At 35.3% G+C, this 15,447-nt stretch overlaps 1 protein-coding gene across 1 annotated transcript; it reads right to left on the bottom strand.

Moving 5' to 3' along the window:
* Positions 1-7,431: 7,431 nt before the first annotated feature.
* LOC114359222 (lipase 3) lies at positions 7,432-9,180 on the bottom strand. The gene has a single exon (XM_028313520.1). It carries the CDS (start codon positions 9,144-9,146, stop codon positions 7,875-7,877), a length of 1,272 nt encoding a protein of 423 aa, XP_028169321.1. The 5' UTR covers positions 9,147-9,180; the 3' UTR covers positions 7,432-7,874.
* Between the last annotated feature and the right edge of the window lie 6,267 nt (positions 9,181-15,447).

Here is a 15,447-nt window from a genome sequence, read left to right as displayed (position 1 = left end):
GAATCTCTTGCACCATTTTCATCTACAGCTGGCATGGCCTATCTAAGCCTACAATCCTACATACATACTGTCTCGAAGTGGGAGTTCGTTTGTTCGTTCGTTTCAGCCAAATGACGTCCACTGCTGGACAAAGGCCTCCCCCAAGGAAGTGGGAGTACAAATAATATATTTGTAATGAGTATAGTATTATTATTATTATTGGTTTTTGGGCCTTCATTTGCGCCAGCTCGACCAGGTTTGATCTATTGTGGCAGTCCTTGTCTTTAGAGTTCACTGCTTAGTACCGTTGAGTCTATAAATTTCCATATTCTTTGGAGCGTGATATCTGCTATCTCATCCAGGTGTATGATGTGTCAAGTATAGTAGGTACTATTCGTCTGAGTTTAAGACAGGAAAAAAATAGATCTATACTGTTAGGTCAGTTAATAAGTCCACAGACTTTCACGATTAAATTCGGCGTAGCAATAAACTACCGTTGGGCGGTCAAGTGCGCGTATTGACAGGCTGCGCACACGCCGCTTCCGTTACACTGGTCTGATATAACTATGACATTTTGCCCATAGGGACCGCAAGTGGGTCGGCTTTGTGGGCCACGCAACGCGGGCACTTGATTATGGCGGCTGACATATATTCCAGCTACCGCGTGTGTCTAAATCTAATAGAAGATCTAGGTAAGTCATGAACTAAGAAGTTTTTCAGGATTCTGTCTGTACTATTAAGTAAAAAGAAAAATTGAAGATCAAAAATAAACTATTATGTTCCAGTCATTTCAATACCAACTGTTATCAAAAAGTGAAATCGTGAGACAGTTTGATCTCTGCTATACTAAATTTTTAGCATCTACGAGTTTAAGATGCTAGATTACGAGATTGTTAAATTTTATTGGCGTAGCCTAGTAAAATCCGAGTGGTAATAGGCTTTTAGGAAGCTCTTCCACATGTCTAACCAATACAGCCTTTCACTGCTACGGAAAATGTAGACTGCTGAGAAGAAGCGACTCAATACAATTATTATTTTTTGCATCTACTAGGTTTACCTACTGCAATGTAAGGTATATAAACATATAAATTCCACTAAAACAATTGCCCAACTAAAACATAAAAGTTATTTTAGTACTCGGGGTCTTCAAAACCGTGCAACCACTTATCCTGCGACTGTGGAATATTTCCGTAACATTATGCATAGTGCACCTCGCACGCATTGTAATGTTAACAGTAAAAATTCGTAACGGTCTCTTGAAACGTTTTATCAACATTGTTCCCGCATCGGAACAATTTGGGGACCTTGGACGGATCATACATATTCAGGAGCGCTCCGTATTTCACAAAGGTGCCACGGTAATTTGATTCATGATGTGTTCCAGTCCGTTAGCTAATAGACATATTCCGATGGCATTTAATGAGTTGCGTAGACGGTGGTTCCAGTTTTTAATGTGTTTAGGTAACACGATTGGCACATCATCGCCGGATATGTTGATCGGCGAATCGAGACGGCTCAGAGAGACGTCATGATACCTATGTGCGTTAACGCACGTCTGTTAATGTGCCTGCAAAATATTTTCAGAAGACTCCTGTTCAGTGTATCAATATGTAAATTAGTACTAAATACTAAGTACCTACTGCAGACATGTTGTCTAATAAATAATAATTTATTGACCCACCGAAGTACCCTTTTATAAGGAACTGAATTGTAAGGTGTAGCTATGCTTTTCATACATTATTGATACGTATAAGAATACTTCATCATCATCATCATTTCAGCCATAGGCCGTCCACTGCTGAACATAGGCCTCCCCCAATGCTTTCCATGTTGATCGATTGGTAGCGGCCTGCGTCCAGCGATTCCCTGCTACCTTTACGATGTCGTCGGTCCACCTTGTAGGTGGACGTCTTACTGCATACTTACTTTTAACTTTTTTTGTTTATTTTACTCTATGTTTTGTTTATTATGTCCTACTCGATCTTTTACTAAACTGTCTAGGACAATAAAAATATTCTCATGCACTATTAGGCCCTGCGCCCGATACGATGTGATTGTAAAGTAGCCCTCTTTACCAACACCATGCATACAATGGAAGGTATTACACTGAATATATTTACTGATACTAAACTTGACCCACTGCGGCTTGCATGTTTCGGACATGCACATGAAATAATTAAAATTCTTGGACATAATACACTGCGCCTTAAGTCCCAAACTAAGCAGAGCTTAGCAAGATAACGGACATAAACATACTTAAAAATTAAAAGTAATTTGTTGTTTAGCTTCACCATAATCAATGCAAAAAAAGAGAGTCCATTTAAGAGCATTTGGGTGTTTGTAAGTATGTTTATATCCGTTGCCTAGTACCCATAGTACAAGCTTTGCTTAGTTTGGGACTAGAAACGCAGTGTAAAATGTCCAAGGATATTTATTAATTTTTAATTCCTATTTATTTTGACGATTTACAAGCTAAATGTAGTTAATTAGTTAGTCCATACAAATCAAGTTTTTTATTTTATTTCGTTCACTCCTATTCTTTCCATGTTGCCCGGTTGGTAGCGGCCTGCGTCCAGCGCCTTCCTGCTACCTTTATGATGTCGTCGGTCCACCTTGTGGGTGGACCAACCGGGCAACTTGGTAAGCATTGGGGGCCCTATGTTCAGCAGTGGACGTCCTATGCCTGAAATGATGATGATGATGACTCCTATTCTTCCCGTGAGTGTCGTAAGATCTGATTAAGTGACAAATATGCAAAAATAAGGACTCTCTCAATCTGGCCGGCGCCGCGGCGAAGGGAGTTCATGTCCTCCATTTTCCTGTGCAGCTGTGGTACCTGAATAAATAAGAGAGGATGCAGTCATGCTCTTCATTCTCCTGCAGTGAAGAAATGACCTGATAATGAGAAATCACTAATCAGGATTTGTTGATTAAGTCGCACGATCACGTGTTTATTAGTTTTATTACTTTACCGAAGCCACCGACCCGGTAACCTACCGGCACATGTCGTGGCATACTTAATTAATAGAATGTCAGATCCAATTATATTCGGACGACGCCGACGCTGCGAGGGTTCATCTAGTGAAATATTAATGTGGTTTATGAAGTTGTAATATATTATGCTATTTTGCTATGAAAATGTATGGTCTGATGGGCTGTCCACTGTTCACGTTGGTCTTGGTTAACATTTTGGTAGTTTCCTTATGTAGAGTGCTTTAAACTGTTCCTAATTATCATTACTCCATGTAATGTACGAGTAGACATGCATTAAATGTAACTTATTCGCGCTAAGGGATTTGTATGTGCTGGCGACAATTAGAAAAGTAGTGCAAGTATGCACTATTTTTTTTTTTGGAGCTTTTGCTCGAGGCTTTACGAATTCACGATAGTAGAGATTCAGACTGTAGTTATAATTTAACGTTGTTGTTAACGTTTTAGATAATTTATTCAATATAGAATGCTAAATTATAAAAGACTGATTAATTAATAAACTATTATGCTCAATTAACTTCTATTATTAGGTATTCAAATATTCATAAATAATGCAGAATTCGACACGCAAAATTATAACGTGATTTGACATACAATAAAATATGTATTGATTCGTTGAAAATATACAAGTTATTACTGTTAATATTTTTTTTCGAATGTCAAGGTCCATTAACAGCTGCCTTCAAATTTTGTGTTTAAACATATTTTTTTATTCTTCTCAATCTTGTTGCTACCTACTACTTTTAATAATAGCTAAATATCATGGAATTATTAAATAACATCGAGGTGCTAACCAAATTTGCTACTTCCAATTAAAATTTGTGTTTTTTTATGCATAAAAAGGCAGGTATTTGACCACAATCGCACCTGGTGTTAAGTGGGATGCAGTGCAATCTAGGATGGTTCATATCTGCCCTGTAAGTGCCTATTCACTCTCGCCTTGAAAAGGCTCGGATTGTAGTCTTCGGGAAAGACAGCAGCAACAAAGTTTATCAACCCTACAAAAATTACAATGTCAGTGTTTGTTGTCAGCACAAATTGTAATATTTTTGGAATTGTATACAGCCGAAAGATATGTCAAATCTCTCATAATTTCGTACCTGTTAGCCTGTTACACAGTACAAAGGCGCGAAAAGACTTTCGTTGATGCGTTGTTTATTGTGTGTTCAAAAAAACTTGCCTCTTAATTAGCCATTATAATTACTCGGAAGAATGCAGCGTGATCAGTTTCACTTGCATTGTCGCCACTAATAGGATGGAATCAGTCTAGTCGAGGTACATGCAGTAGACTCAATACTAATATACAAATACAAATACAAATAAACAAATACAAATATTTTATTATGAAACACATGTTACATTGTCATTACAAATTAGCCTTATCCATTTAAGTTTTTAAAAACTTGTCCTAGGATAAAGCTGCTCTTCACAATGTTTAAAATTTCTAACATGAGTAGGTAACTAATAATTTTACGTTTAACAATTCCACGAAGCTCAGCAATATGTTATAAACAAATTTTTATAAAAATCTCTATGAATAAGAATGAAATAAGAAATTAATGCACTGCTTTTAATTAAGATCATAATTCACAAATCAATAGTTTTTCAGTTTCCATATAGTCCATCTGTTTCAACCAGTCGTAAATTTTTTTCTTAGCTTCATTACAGGACATGTTGTAGATATGCAGTATTCTATTTATCCGGTTATATAGGGTTATCGATCTAGACTGAAATTGGTTCCGTGACAAATTTGTGTGGATGTTTAAATTTGGAATAACATTGTATGGATTACGTTTTGCATTAATAATAGGATCAGGAGTTGTGTTTTTGTGAGTTTTTAAGACACATAGAAATATGTATAGCTGCCTTACGGTTAGCACGTTACAGTCTTCATAGATTTTTACGGTACTGTAAGTAGGTTTTACTAGTAATAAAACTTTCAAAATGCATCTTTGGGCGCGTTCAAGTTGGATCAGTTTGGTTTTATGAGTTCCACCCCAGATGGGTAGACAATAGGAGATGACAGACTGCACCAAGGTTTTATAGATTTGTATCAAAAGTTGTCTATCGGAGACATGCCTAAGATATTTAAAAAGCCATATCAGTTTCCTCACACGTGATGTACAGTTTTCAATCTGTTTATGCCAGTTAAGCTGTTGATCAATATATATGCCGAGATATTTAACAGATGAGACTTTTGTTAAGGCGGTGCAGTTGCAGGGAGTAGCCGGGTAGTTATTGCATCCGTGAGCTGTTAATTGAAGGTCAGTCGGTGGTTGAAAACGATTTAAAATAGAGAAAGTCATGTAATTTGTTTTTCCGGTGTTCAGTGTTAATAAGTTATATTTAAGCCACTTTATTACAACTTGTAAACCTACTTCCGCTTTATTGTATACTTCAGCCCAGTTTTGTCCATGGAAAAGGAGGGCCGTATCGTCGGCGTAAGAAACGATGGATGCATTATCAAGTTTTAATGAGGTTAGGTCATTTATATATAAAAGAAACAGGGTAGGTCCAAGGACGCTACCCTGTGGAACGCCATATAACAGTGTAGGCTCTACTGTACTCAGTATGTGTTTATCAAGCTTAACTAATTGAGATCGATTTCTCAAATAACTAGACAAAATCTCAAAGAAGGGCCCACGAATGCCCAGCCTGTCGAGCTTTCTTAGAAGGATGGGAACAGAGACAGTATCAAACGCCTTTTTTAGATCAAGAAATATACATAGACTTTTCTTTTTTTTATCAATCGAATCAGCTATTTTACTTGTCAAGGCCAGGACTGCATCTTCGGTGCTCTTACCTTCTCGGAAGCCAAACTGGGAGTCAGATATAATGTGATATTTTTCAATGAAGTTTATAAGACGTTTATTTATTACTTTTTCAAGTATTTTGGAGAGAACACTGAGTACTGCTATTGGCCTATAGTTATTGATACTGCCTCTGTCCCCACTCTTATAGACAGGATGTATAACAGCACGTTTAAAGACTTGGGGAAATACTCCTTTGTTAAAGCATAGTGAAAACAAATGATATAAAAGTGGAACAATTTCTTTCTTAGCTAATTTTACGAATTTTGTTGGTATATTATCCCATCCACATGCAGAATCTGATTTCAGACCCATAATGATAGTTTCAATTTCTGAGGGATCTGGTTCAATAAAACCAATAGAGTTACAGGAGATGTCAACGATAGAATCTAATGACTCATTCGTGTTTGTAACAGATTGATTAACTATCTCTTCGGCCAGTGTTTTACCTACGTTTATAAAGTGTTTGTTTATTAGATTTGAAGACTCTTTTTCCGAATTTGCAATATTGATTAATTCTTGATTTTTAGATTTAGTTATATTTTGGTTAGTTATAGACTTGATTGTGTTCCATAATTGTTTATTGTTATTTTTTGATTTAGCTAATTGTTCAGTCTCATATTGCCTTCTCAGCTTCTTAAGTAAATTGTTACAGTAATTTCTGTATCTTCTGTATGTTATCTGTAATATCGTGTTAGTAGGATCCTGTTTTAATTGTTTTTGAAGTTTATTCCTGTTATTAATGCATCTTAAGATACCATTAGTGATCCACGGTTTTAGGAGTCTTTTATTGTGTGGGATTTTAATGGTTTTTGTGTTTTTCGTTAGCGATGAGGTCATTACATTTATAATTTCTTGGGCCAAGTATTCGGGTTCGTCATGTGTAAGTAATTTCAGGGGTTCGAGGTCACGTAGGGTTTCGAGTGCTCCCGTGAAGTTTGTGATGGTTTTAGTGTCGGCTTTACTGGTCTGTTTAGTGCTAGAATAAATATTAATTAGCGTCATTAAATGGTCTGTTATAGTCGTTTCTAGAACGGCTATAGAGGCTGAGAGCTTAGGATCTATGTTAGTAATAACATGATCCAAGCAACTGTTTATTCTAGTGTTAAATTTATGTCCAGGTGAAAGACCATGGTCTGACAAAATCTCAAGATAGTTAATATGTACGTTTAGACTTTAGAACATTGTGACACTTTAAGTAGATTCGATTTTAGCGACTGAGTTTCTTCCGCCACCTCTTCTAAACACTAGCCCATATGTGGTCCCGAAGTAGTGGTAGGGTAAGCTATATTTGGGACGTGTATAAGTGCCCTGGAAAATAGTAGAATCTTGAAGTTCAATTAGACGGGCCAGCTGGCCTAGTGTCTAGTCTACACACTATCAGTGATGATGATATCAATATTACTGTTATTCCTTCCTTCGTTAATATTATGTTAATTAATATTAATTTAATGTCACTATTATCATTACTGATAGAGTCTGGTCCGCTATTATTACAACAAACTTCAAACAAATATTCAAGATCTCGATAAGTGATTCATTAAATGATAGTCGCGCTATATTTAAAGGAAAAATACATAGGAAAAACACAGGAGTGTTTTGAGATTTGAGGAATTAAATTAATAAAATGCAAGTTCCTTTTTTAATTTCATTTACTTCTTTTTTTAAATAACTTATACTTAGTTAACTTTGTAAATATAATTTGAGCATAATTTGTGACACATTCCTCTGGAATATATTAACAGTTAGGTATATTAGGTATGTATGTCATAAGAGTGGGTATTAAATAAACTAAAATGATAATTGGCTAGACAATTAATTAACCTGCCTTATATGAAATAAAGATTGTTCAAAAATAAATAAATATTTCTATTAAGGTATCATTAGTGCTGAAAATAGACGCGCTTAAATTAGATATCGTTTAATAATAAGAGGTAATATGGCTACGATTTGGTTCTACCAACCAAACTATAAGTTAAGAAACAAATTAAGTAAAGGTTCATATCAATACATACCTGTAGTAATGAGATTTTACCTGTAGTTTACGAGAAATGACACAATTAAGTGAAAGATATCCATCAATGCAACTGAACGCTAAGTATTGTATTGTTCTAAATAGTCCAATATTTTAGGTACCACGTACTTCAGCGTTCTCACATCCCAAATGTGATTGTGGTGACTCCATTTTGGTTCCGGCACCACGTAATTTTCTACTAAATTAGGCAATTTTGAGCTTAAAGTTGCAACGTCTTTCAAAGACGAAAGCCAGTCGTTTTTACCTGATATTAGCACAACTGGCGATGTGATATTAGACACATTATACTCTGGTGGTTGTGTTTGCTTATACCTCTTCAAATTTCCATCTTTACCCTCATCGAAACGTTTGAATTTCCTAGAAATAATTAACTGCCCGTAATGAGCTAATGATTTTGAGGAGGAGCCACTTAATAAGTGACCGAAACTGATGGACAATACTTTGGCGTCGATCGTCCCTTGTTCGTAACCAGTGGACAAGGCCAAGGCCGCACCGCACGTCGGCTCCGGCGCAGCTTGGCATAACACTTCCAGAACTAAATGCTCCAGTTGGTGCTTTGCAAGTAATTCTACCAGGCCGACTGCATCCAAAACCTCTTTTAAAAAGTCCACATTTTGCGCTAGAGCCCTTAAAATCGGACTGTAAATGTTTGTCATCCACGCTACAGGGGCCAATTGGAGAGATAGCTGAACTTTCTGATTGTACTCAGGCCTTAAAGATGCCATGGCAAAAAAGTCTGTTGTCCCTTGAGAGTGGCCCGCGTAAAATACTCTTGGTCTATTCGTCACTTTCAAAATGTAGTCTATGGCTGCTGGAACGTCAAACATTCCGATTTCGTCGAACGAATAGTTCCAGAACGCTATATCCTTGTCGGGATTTAGTGTAATATGCTTACGGGAGTATCGGTTTCCTCTACTGTTGACTGCCCACACATCGTAGCAGTTTGAAGCCAAAATATAACCGAGTCCTAACTTTTCTCCAGCAAGGATCCACACGTCTGATGTATCTAAAATTCCATGCATTAATAAAATGGGGTAGCGTTTGAGATTTTCTGTGCATTTGGGTAGTATTCTGAAGCATTTGAGGATGTATCCATCGTCTGTTGTGATTTTGTGTTCCTCGGTTTGATATCCGTTTTTAGTAGTAAGTTCAGTGAAGTTCAGGTAGATATCTTCAGCATATCCTAAGGCCATTTTGAGTTCACGTGCTTCTGGCAAGGCGTACGAGAGCGGGCGGGTTGCTGGAGCAAGTTTCGACGTCCCGACATGGTTCTCCGGTAGTATTACTAAAAGTAACAAGTATAACACCACAACACAATTGGTCACTTCCATCTACAATGCTAGCTACTTTATACACGGAAAGTTCAAAAACGTATGTTTTCATTGTAAACAAGAATCTACTTTTATAATATTCGATTGACCTCATGTTTAAGGTCTCAAAGCAGCCCTCACAGTTAATCGGTTGAAGTACTGTCCGTAGAATACGTAGCAATCGTAAAAATATTTATGTGTGAATCAAATATTTATTATACACGAATAATGAGGATATAATTTTATTGAACGCAATACAGTTTCATAGCACAGGCTATTGATTTAGGTTATCAGGTGAATTTGGTCAAGATCATACTATTATTACTCATTACAATAGAATCTGTATATTCCTTTGCTGACTTATTAGTCAAATAGTTCGTGACACCCAAAGTAGTCAAAAACAGCACGTCTTTGTTACAATTGAAATATGGTTGTGTTATCAATTTTTTGGCTACTTTGGGTGTCAGGAAATATTTGACGCTGACTGTATTTAACATTGACTTTGAAAAGGATAACCTGTAACATAATAACGATCACAAATTATTATTTATCTATAGATCATCTTAGGCTGAGTTGCACCACTTAACTTTGACCGTAACTTTGACGATAACCGGTGGTTTTTGTATGGATTTTAACAGATTTTTGACGTTTGTCAAAGTTAAAGTAAGATGGTGCAACCCAGCCTTATTGTTCACGTCATTGTGAAGAGCAGCTAAGGTCGGAATAAATTGTCTATATTGAATTGCTAAGTCGAATTATCACCTAATTATCATAAATACATACATATACCTACTTATATAGGTACATAAATGTGATATTTGAATGATCAAGGTGGTATGGGAGGTGTATTTGTATCCTCCCATATAAAATTAACTTGGGTCTAAAAAAATCTCATGCCGGTCTAAAAAGTTCTTTCCTATTGTAGGATGATTTGCGTATAATTATACCAGTATTGTCAGGTTATATTATAATCTGAATAATTATAATGTTTCTTTACGATATTAGGTGATATTTAACCTTTAATACCTATTAATATCCAGTTAATAAAGACTGTAGACACCTTTAATTATTTTCACATTCTTAAGCACCTAAATATTTCCAAAGTCAGAACCTGACGTAGTTATGTTGTTTAGCTACCGATCCACCAATCTTCAGCTTTAGCTTCAATCACTGCCCAAATCTTTAGGGTGGTACTTACAGGGTATACTAAAATAATCATCAAATACCAAAAAATATTGTTAGACATTTTTCAAACTTGGGAAATTATAATTTCAAAAGTTGGACATTTTTCTTCATATTTTTTTTAATATGAAATTCTCTAAAAAATATTTTAATAATATTCTTTGAAACCCAGAGTAGGAATCGCGTTTAGCCCGCACTACCGGATTTTTCCGTGTCCGATGAATAAAGTTCAATGTCAAGCACACACGCAGCCGACACTGTTAATTATTGTGTCCGACGTCATCTTCTACTTAATTAATTCATAGGGTCTAACAGTATCAAGAATGTGGCCAAGGGTCTCACTATGTGGACAAAATTAACGCTATAGTAAAAATGGGATATTATCACATTGATATTTTCAAAATGGAACATAATATAGACCATCGTTGTAGGGACCTAGGGCCTTATAGCCTTGTAGCTGTAGGTGCGACTTTAGTTTTATCCACTACAATAAAATTGAAAGATACTATTTAAAAATAAATATTTTTTTCGATAGTAACGCAATTTCATTTTAATTTCTAAGCTAAGTGTGGTCGTTTCCTAAGAGATTAAATTCAATATTGAAGAAGTAATCTAGGCTCTAGAAAATTACCTTTCCTGTATTTTTAAGTACATAGGTATTCTAACGTTCTTGAATATTAAATACGAGTACATGGATGCGTCAACGGGAAGGAAGGAAGCAACTTCGTCATTGGATATAATTGAAAAGATTAAGTATAACGTACGGAAAAACTGCATTATACTCGTATTACTTTTTTATGCACATAACCACTGGATTTATACAGCTACGGGTCATGAGCAGTTGCTGTTACACGCTCTTCCTAAAAAGATGTAATTTTCAAGGTAGACATTAAATGAACTTTTACACGTTCTTCTTTTTGACGTGTCGACAGCAAACCTACGTCAGCCCAAAATTTCGCTACAAGAGTGGCGTTGTCAGTAGTATTGCGTGCAGTTGTTTGGGCACGCAGGGCACGACATCATGTGCTTCATCGACTGGACATTTTTCACTCACACGTTTATTCCTTTTATATTTTGATGTGTTTCAGAGTAACCATAAATAAGTAGATTCAATACCTTATTCACCTAATAAAAATATAGTAAAACATATAGGAAAAGGACAAATATGTTGCATCGTCTTTTACAGCATCTGGACCGTGAAATCTTGCAAGCGACATGATCACGAGTACTAAGTGATACCAATTTATATGTGCTCAGAAGCTGGAAAAGCACATCTATTATCGTGTGATCTTAATCCTAAAGCACGAATAATCTTTTATCAGACAATCAGATAAGATATTACGGCCTATCCATGACAGACAAGTAAAAGTACACTTAAAACACTTCCATGCAATTAGTGCAATGTTATTTAACTCTCAAAAGTTCAGTGCTCATTACAGCATCATTAAAACTTTTCGATTAATGATTACGGATTAGCCGTGATTATTATTTCATCACGTGCCGCAGAGCCGCGTAGGTCAGTAACCGCAGACGCGCTCTTTCACTAGTGACCTTTGCGCTGGCGCACTATGGAGCGAAATTGCGATTTATGGACATAGCGATTTTTTTCACAATTTCTATTTGAAAAAAATACCTATCGATAGGTTACGTTATTCTGATGAATAAATGCTGCACAAGTTTTTCTCTAAAACCAATAGTTTGACTGGAAAAAAATATTTTCCATTTTCGTTGTATGGAATGAAACATAAAGTGGTCGATTTCGACTAAGCCTTGCACTGCTTTTAATTAAGATCATAATTCACAAATCAATAGTTTTTCAGTTTCCATATAGTCCATCTGTTTCAACCAGTCGTAAATTTTTTTCTTAGCTTCATTACAGGACATGTTGTAGATATGCAGTATTCTATTTATCCGGTTATATAGGGTTATCGATCTAGACTGAAATTGGTTCCGTGACAAATTTGTGTGGATGTTTAAATTTGGAATAACATTGTATGGATTACGTTTTGCATTAATAATAGGATCAGGAGTTGTGTTTTTGTGAGTTTTTAAGACACATAGAAATATGTATAGCTGCCTTACGGTTAGCACGTTACAGTCTTCATAGATTTTTACGGTACTGTAAGTAGGTTTTACTAGTAATAAAACTTTCAAAATGCATCTTTGGGCGCGTTCAAGTTGGATCAGTTTGGTTTTATGAGTTCCACCCCAGATGGGTAGACAATAGGAGATGACAGACTGCACCAAGGTTTTATAGATTTGTATCAAAAGTTGTCTATCGGAGACATGCCTAAGATATTTAAAAAGCCATATCAGTTTCCTCACACGTGATGTACAGTTTTCAATCTGTTTATGCCAGTTAAGCTGTTGATCAATATATATGCCGAGATATTTAACAGATGAGACTTTTGTTAAGGCGGTGCAGTTGCAGGGAGTAGCCNTCCATAGTGTGGCGCATCCTCGCAAATGTCAGATTATTGAGTAATTATACTCAACTGAGCACTCCCAATACGACACTGACGAAATCCTCTTGTGTCACATACCTAGTTATCTAAGGATGAGCAACGGATTATAAGACTTTTTTGAGTTTAGAGAGTTGCTGGATGCGATATAAAGTTTCGGAAAATTGTTTATATTCCAATATTAAGGAAGCAGGTATCTACTAGAGTAGAATATAAGAACATTAGGAGTAATATTAAAAAATATGTTCAGTTGATGGCAAATCAAACGTCACATTTTATACTTAGTAGGGCATACATAAATAAATAAAAAAAATAAAAAAAAATACATAAAATGCTACGTCTTTACAAGTTTGTAAGTTAAATGTTAAATATTTAGAATCGCATACCTATCTGAATTCAAAAACGTTCTTAAAAGTAGCTTGCGTTTGCATTAGATAACTTTTGATTTTGCAAGCTCATGTTTCATCAAAGAGTCAAACTGAAACCGATTTGGTATTTGCTTTAATTTGTGATGGTTATTAAGTCAACATTATAGAGCAATGTAGAGGCACCACAACTTGATGATGTTTTATTTGTATTTTGTATGGTCTCGTCTTGGAAAAAATTTCATTAAAATGTTTTTGTTGGGATATCAGTTTTCCCGACTACAGTTTATGCTTCCATGTAATCGTAATCGATCTAAATGTAACAAGGTGTCAAAATAACCACACATAAGGTCCTGCGACCACAGGCGATGTGACCACGCGTACCGTGAGACCACAAGCGCAATGGTTCATTGACTTTACACCTTCCTAATTGGTATGATAGGTAAATAGGACATAGAATACAGGGTGTGCACACTTGAAAACACAATCTAAGATAAAATCTAGTATATAATTTTATTTTATTAGATATGTGGTCCTGGTGCTTCAGAACAAATAGAGCCGACCCCAAATAATGGGAAAAAGGGCTAGGGAAAAGAAGAAGATGGGTCTTGACTGAAATGAGTTTGACCGTTACACAGAAGGCAGTCCCATATGAATGAAAGATCTTGGTTTTAACTGGACGTCTGTTTTGAAAACGATATAACCGTATGAAGTTTTAGGCTCAGTTATAAATTAGTTACGGAATAGTCGTTCCGTTTCTGACAATTCCTAAATTATTCTAGACATTATTTATAGATGTAATATATTGGTTATGATGGACTGAGAGTATGATTACAAAACATGCTTAGGAAACATAATTAATAACAATTTCCTAAACTACGTAATTTCCTTAAATTGGTGGTTGCAATAATGAAGTGAAATGTAATTCGTATTAGTAAATGACTCAAACCAGTTGGTTATTGACTTGTTTGAAACATTTTTAATAGTTGATCGCTTAATTAACAATAATATTTGGCAAGTTCATTTGCCAATGATGTTTATTGCAACAAAATGCATTGCCTCATCTTTACAAATATGTTGTTGACTATGTTAAAGTAATTTAGACATAAACTCAACTAATCAAATATAAGCAATTTGTTTTTGTTTTGAAAGTTTTCAAACATATTTTATTTTAAAACAATACAGTGGCCAGTATTGTTANATTTTATACCTACACTGCTTTTGGGCTTTATAGCTTATAACTTTTAGTTACTTACTTTAATTATTCTGTTTTTTCATACAAGACAAACACAGTTTTAGCTTTAATTTTAGTGTTTATTCATTTGTACTCATAATATGTAAGTACATAATGTATTTTAAAGTACCTACCTGGATATTTTGTTACATAATGCTAACTTAAATCTTTAATATTGTTTATGTACTAAGGTAACAAATTGCTTTTGTGTCACCATGGACATATAACTTTTATTTCATGTTACCTAGTACACATTATTTAGTATTACATAATGTTAGCAAAATATTATAACTTTTATTAGTTTTTGGCAAATATTTGTTTACATTTGTTGAAATGTTTTGAATCATAAGAAATGGATTTTAATTAAGTAAAGGCAGATATTCCTAATAGTTATTTAGGCATTATACTGCAGTGTATTATAAGGTTTGGTACTTAATGTCATAATGTTATTACTGGCTAGTANGTGTCTGAATAAAGACACGGAGTAGGAGCTTGGTTTAATATTGTCTCAGAAAATGTTAGACGCTTTGGTTTCTGTACATGACATAAACCTATTTTTTGTTTCTTGAACTTTGTTTGATATTTAGTCATAATTCATATTTTATCGTCTGGCGTAGAGATTTCTACACGATTAACATGAATTAGAATGGCGAACATTTTTTTTTAGACGTTAATACGTTTTTTCACTAAAAAATAAATAAATAAAAATAGAATGCTGGGGCAACAGGTACATCAGTAGTACCATAATTATTGCCCATTTAAGCTTACCTTTCCTTGGCAGTGAGTTTTGTATTTGGCAGTCGTGGATCAAACAAAACTTACCAGACTCCGCTATACACTCCGCAAATAATAAATAAATATCCTTCCTTCGACATTTTACACTACGCTCCTAGTCCCAAACTGAGCAAAGCTATGGGTCTTAGACAACGGATATAAACATACTTAAATACCGTTTTATATACATAAGTACATATTATACATAGTAACACTTAGACCCATCACAGAAATTAAAATGTATCAATTCAATTTCTGCCCGGCCGGGGATCGAACCCGGGACCTCTCGGCATAGTAGTCCGTTT

The sequence above is a fragment of the Ostrinia furnacalis genome, unplaced genomic scaffold, assembly GCF_004193835.3.
Source record: "Ostrinia furnacalis isolate ACB-3 unplaced genomic scaffold, ASM419383v2 OfSCF4245, whole genome shotgun sequence".
In the NCBI taxonomy this organism is placed as follows: Eukaryota; Metazoa; Arthropoda; class Insecta; order Lepidoptera; family Crambidae; genus Ostrinia; species Ostrinia furnacalis.
This window is presented reverse-complemented; position numbering and strand designations above follow the sequence as displayed.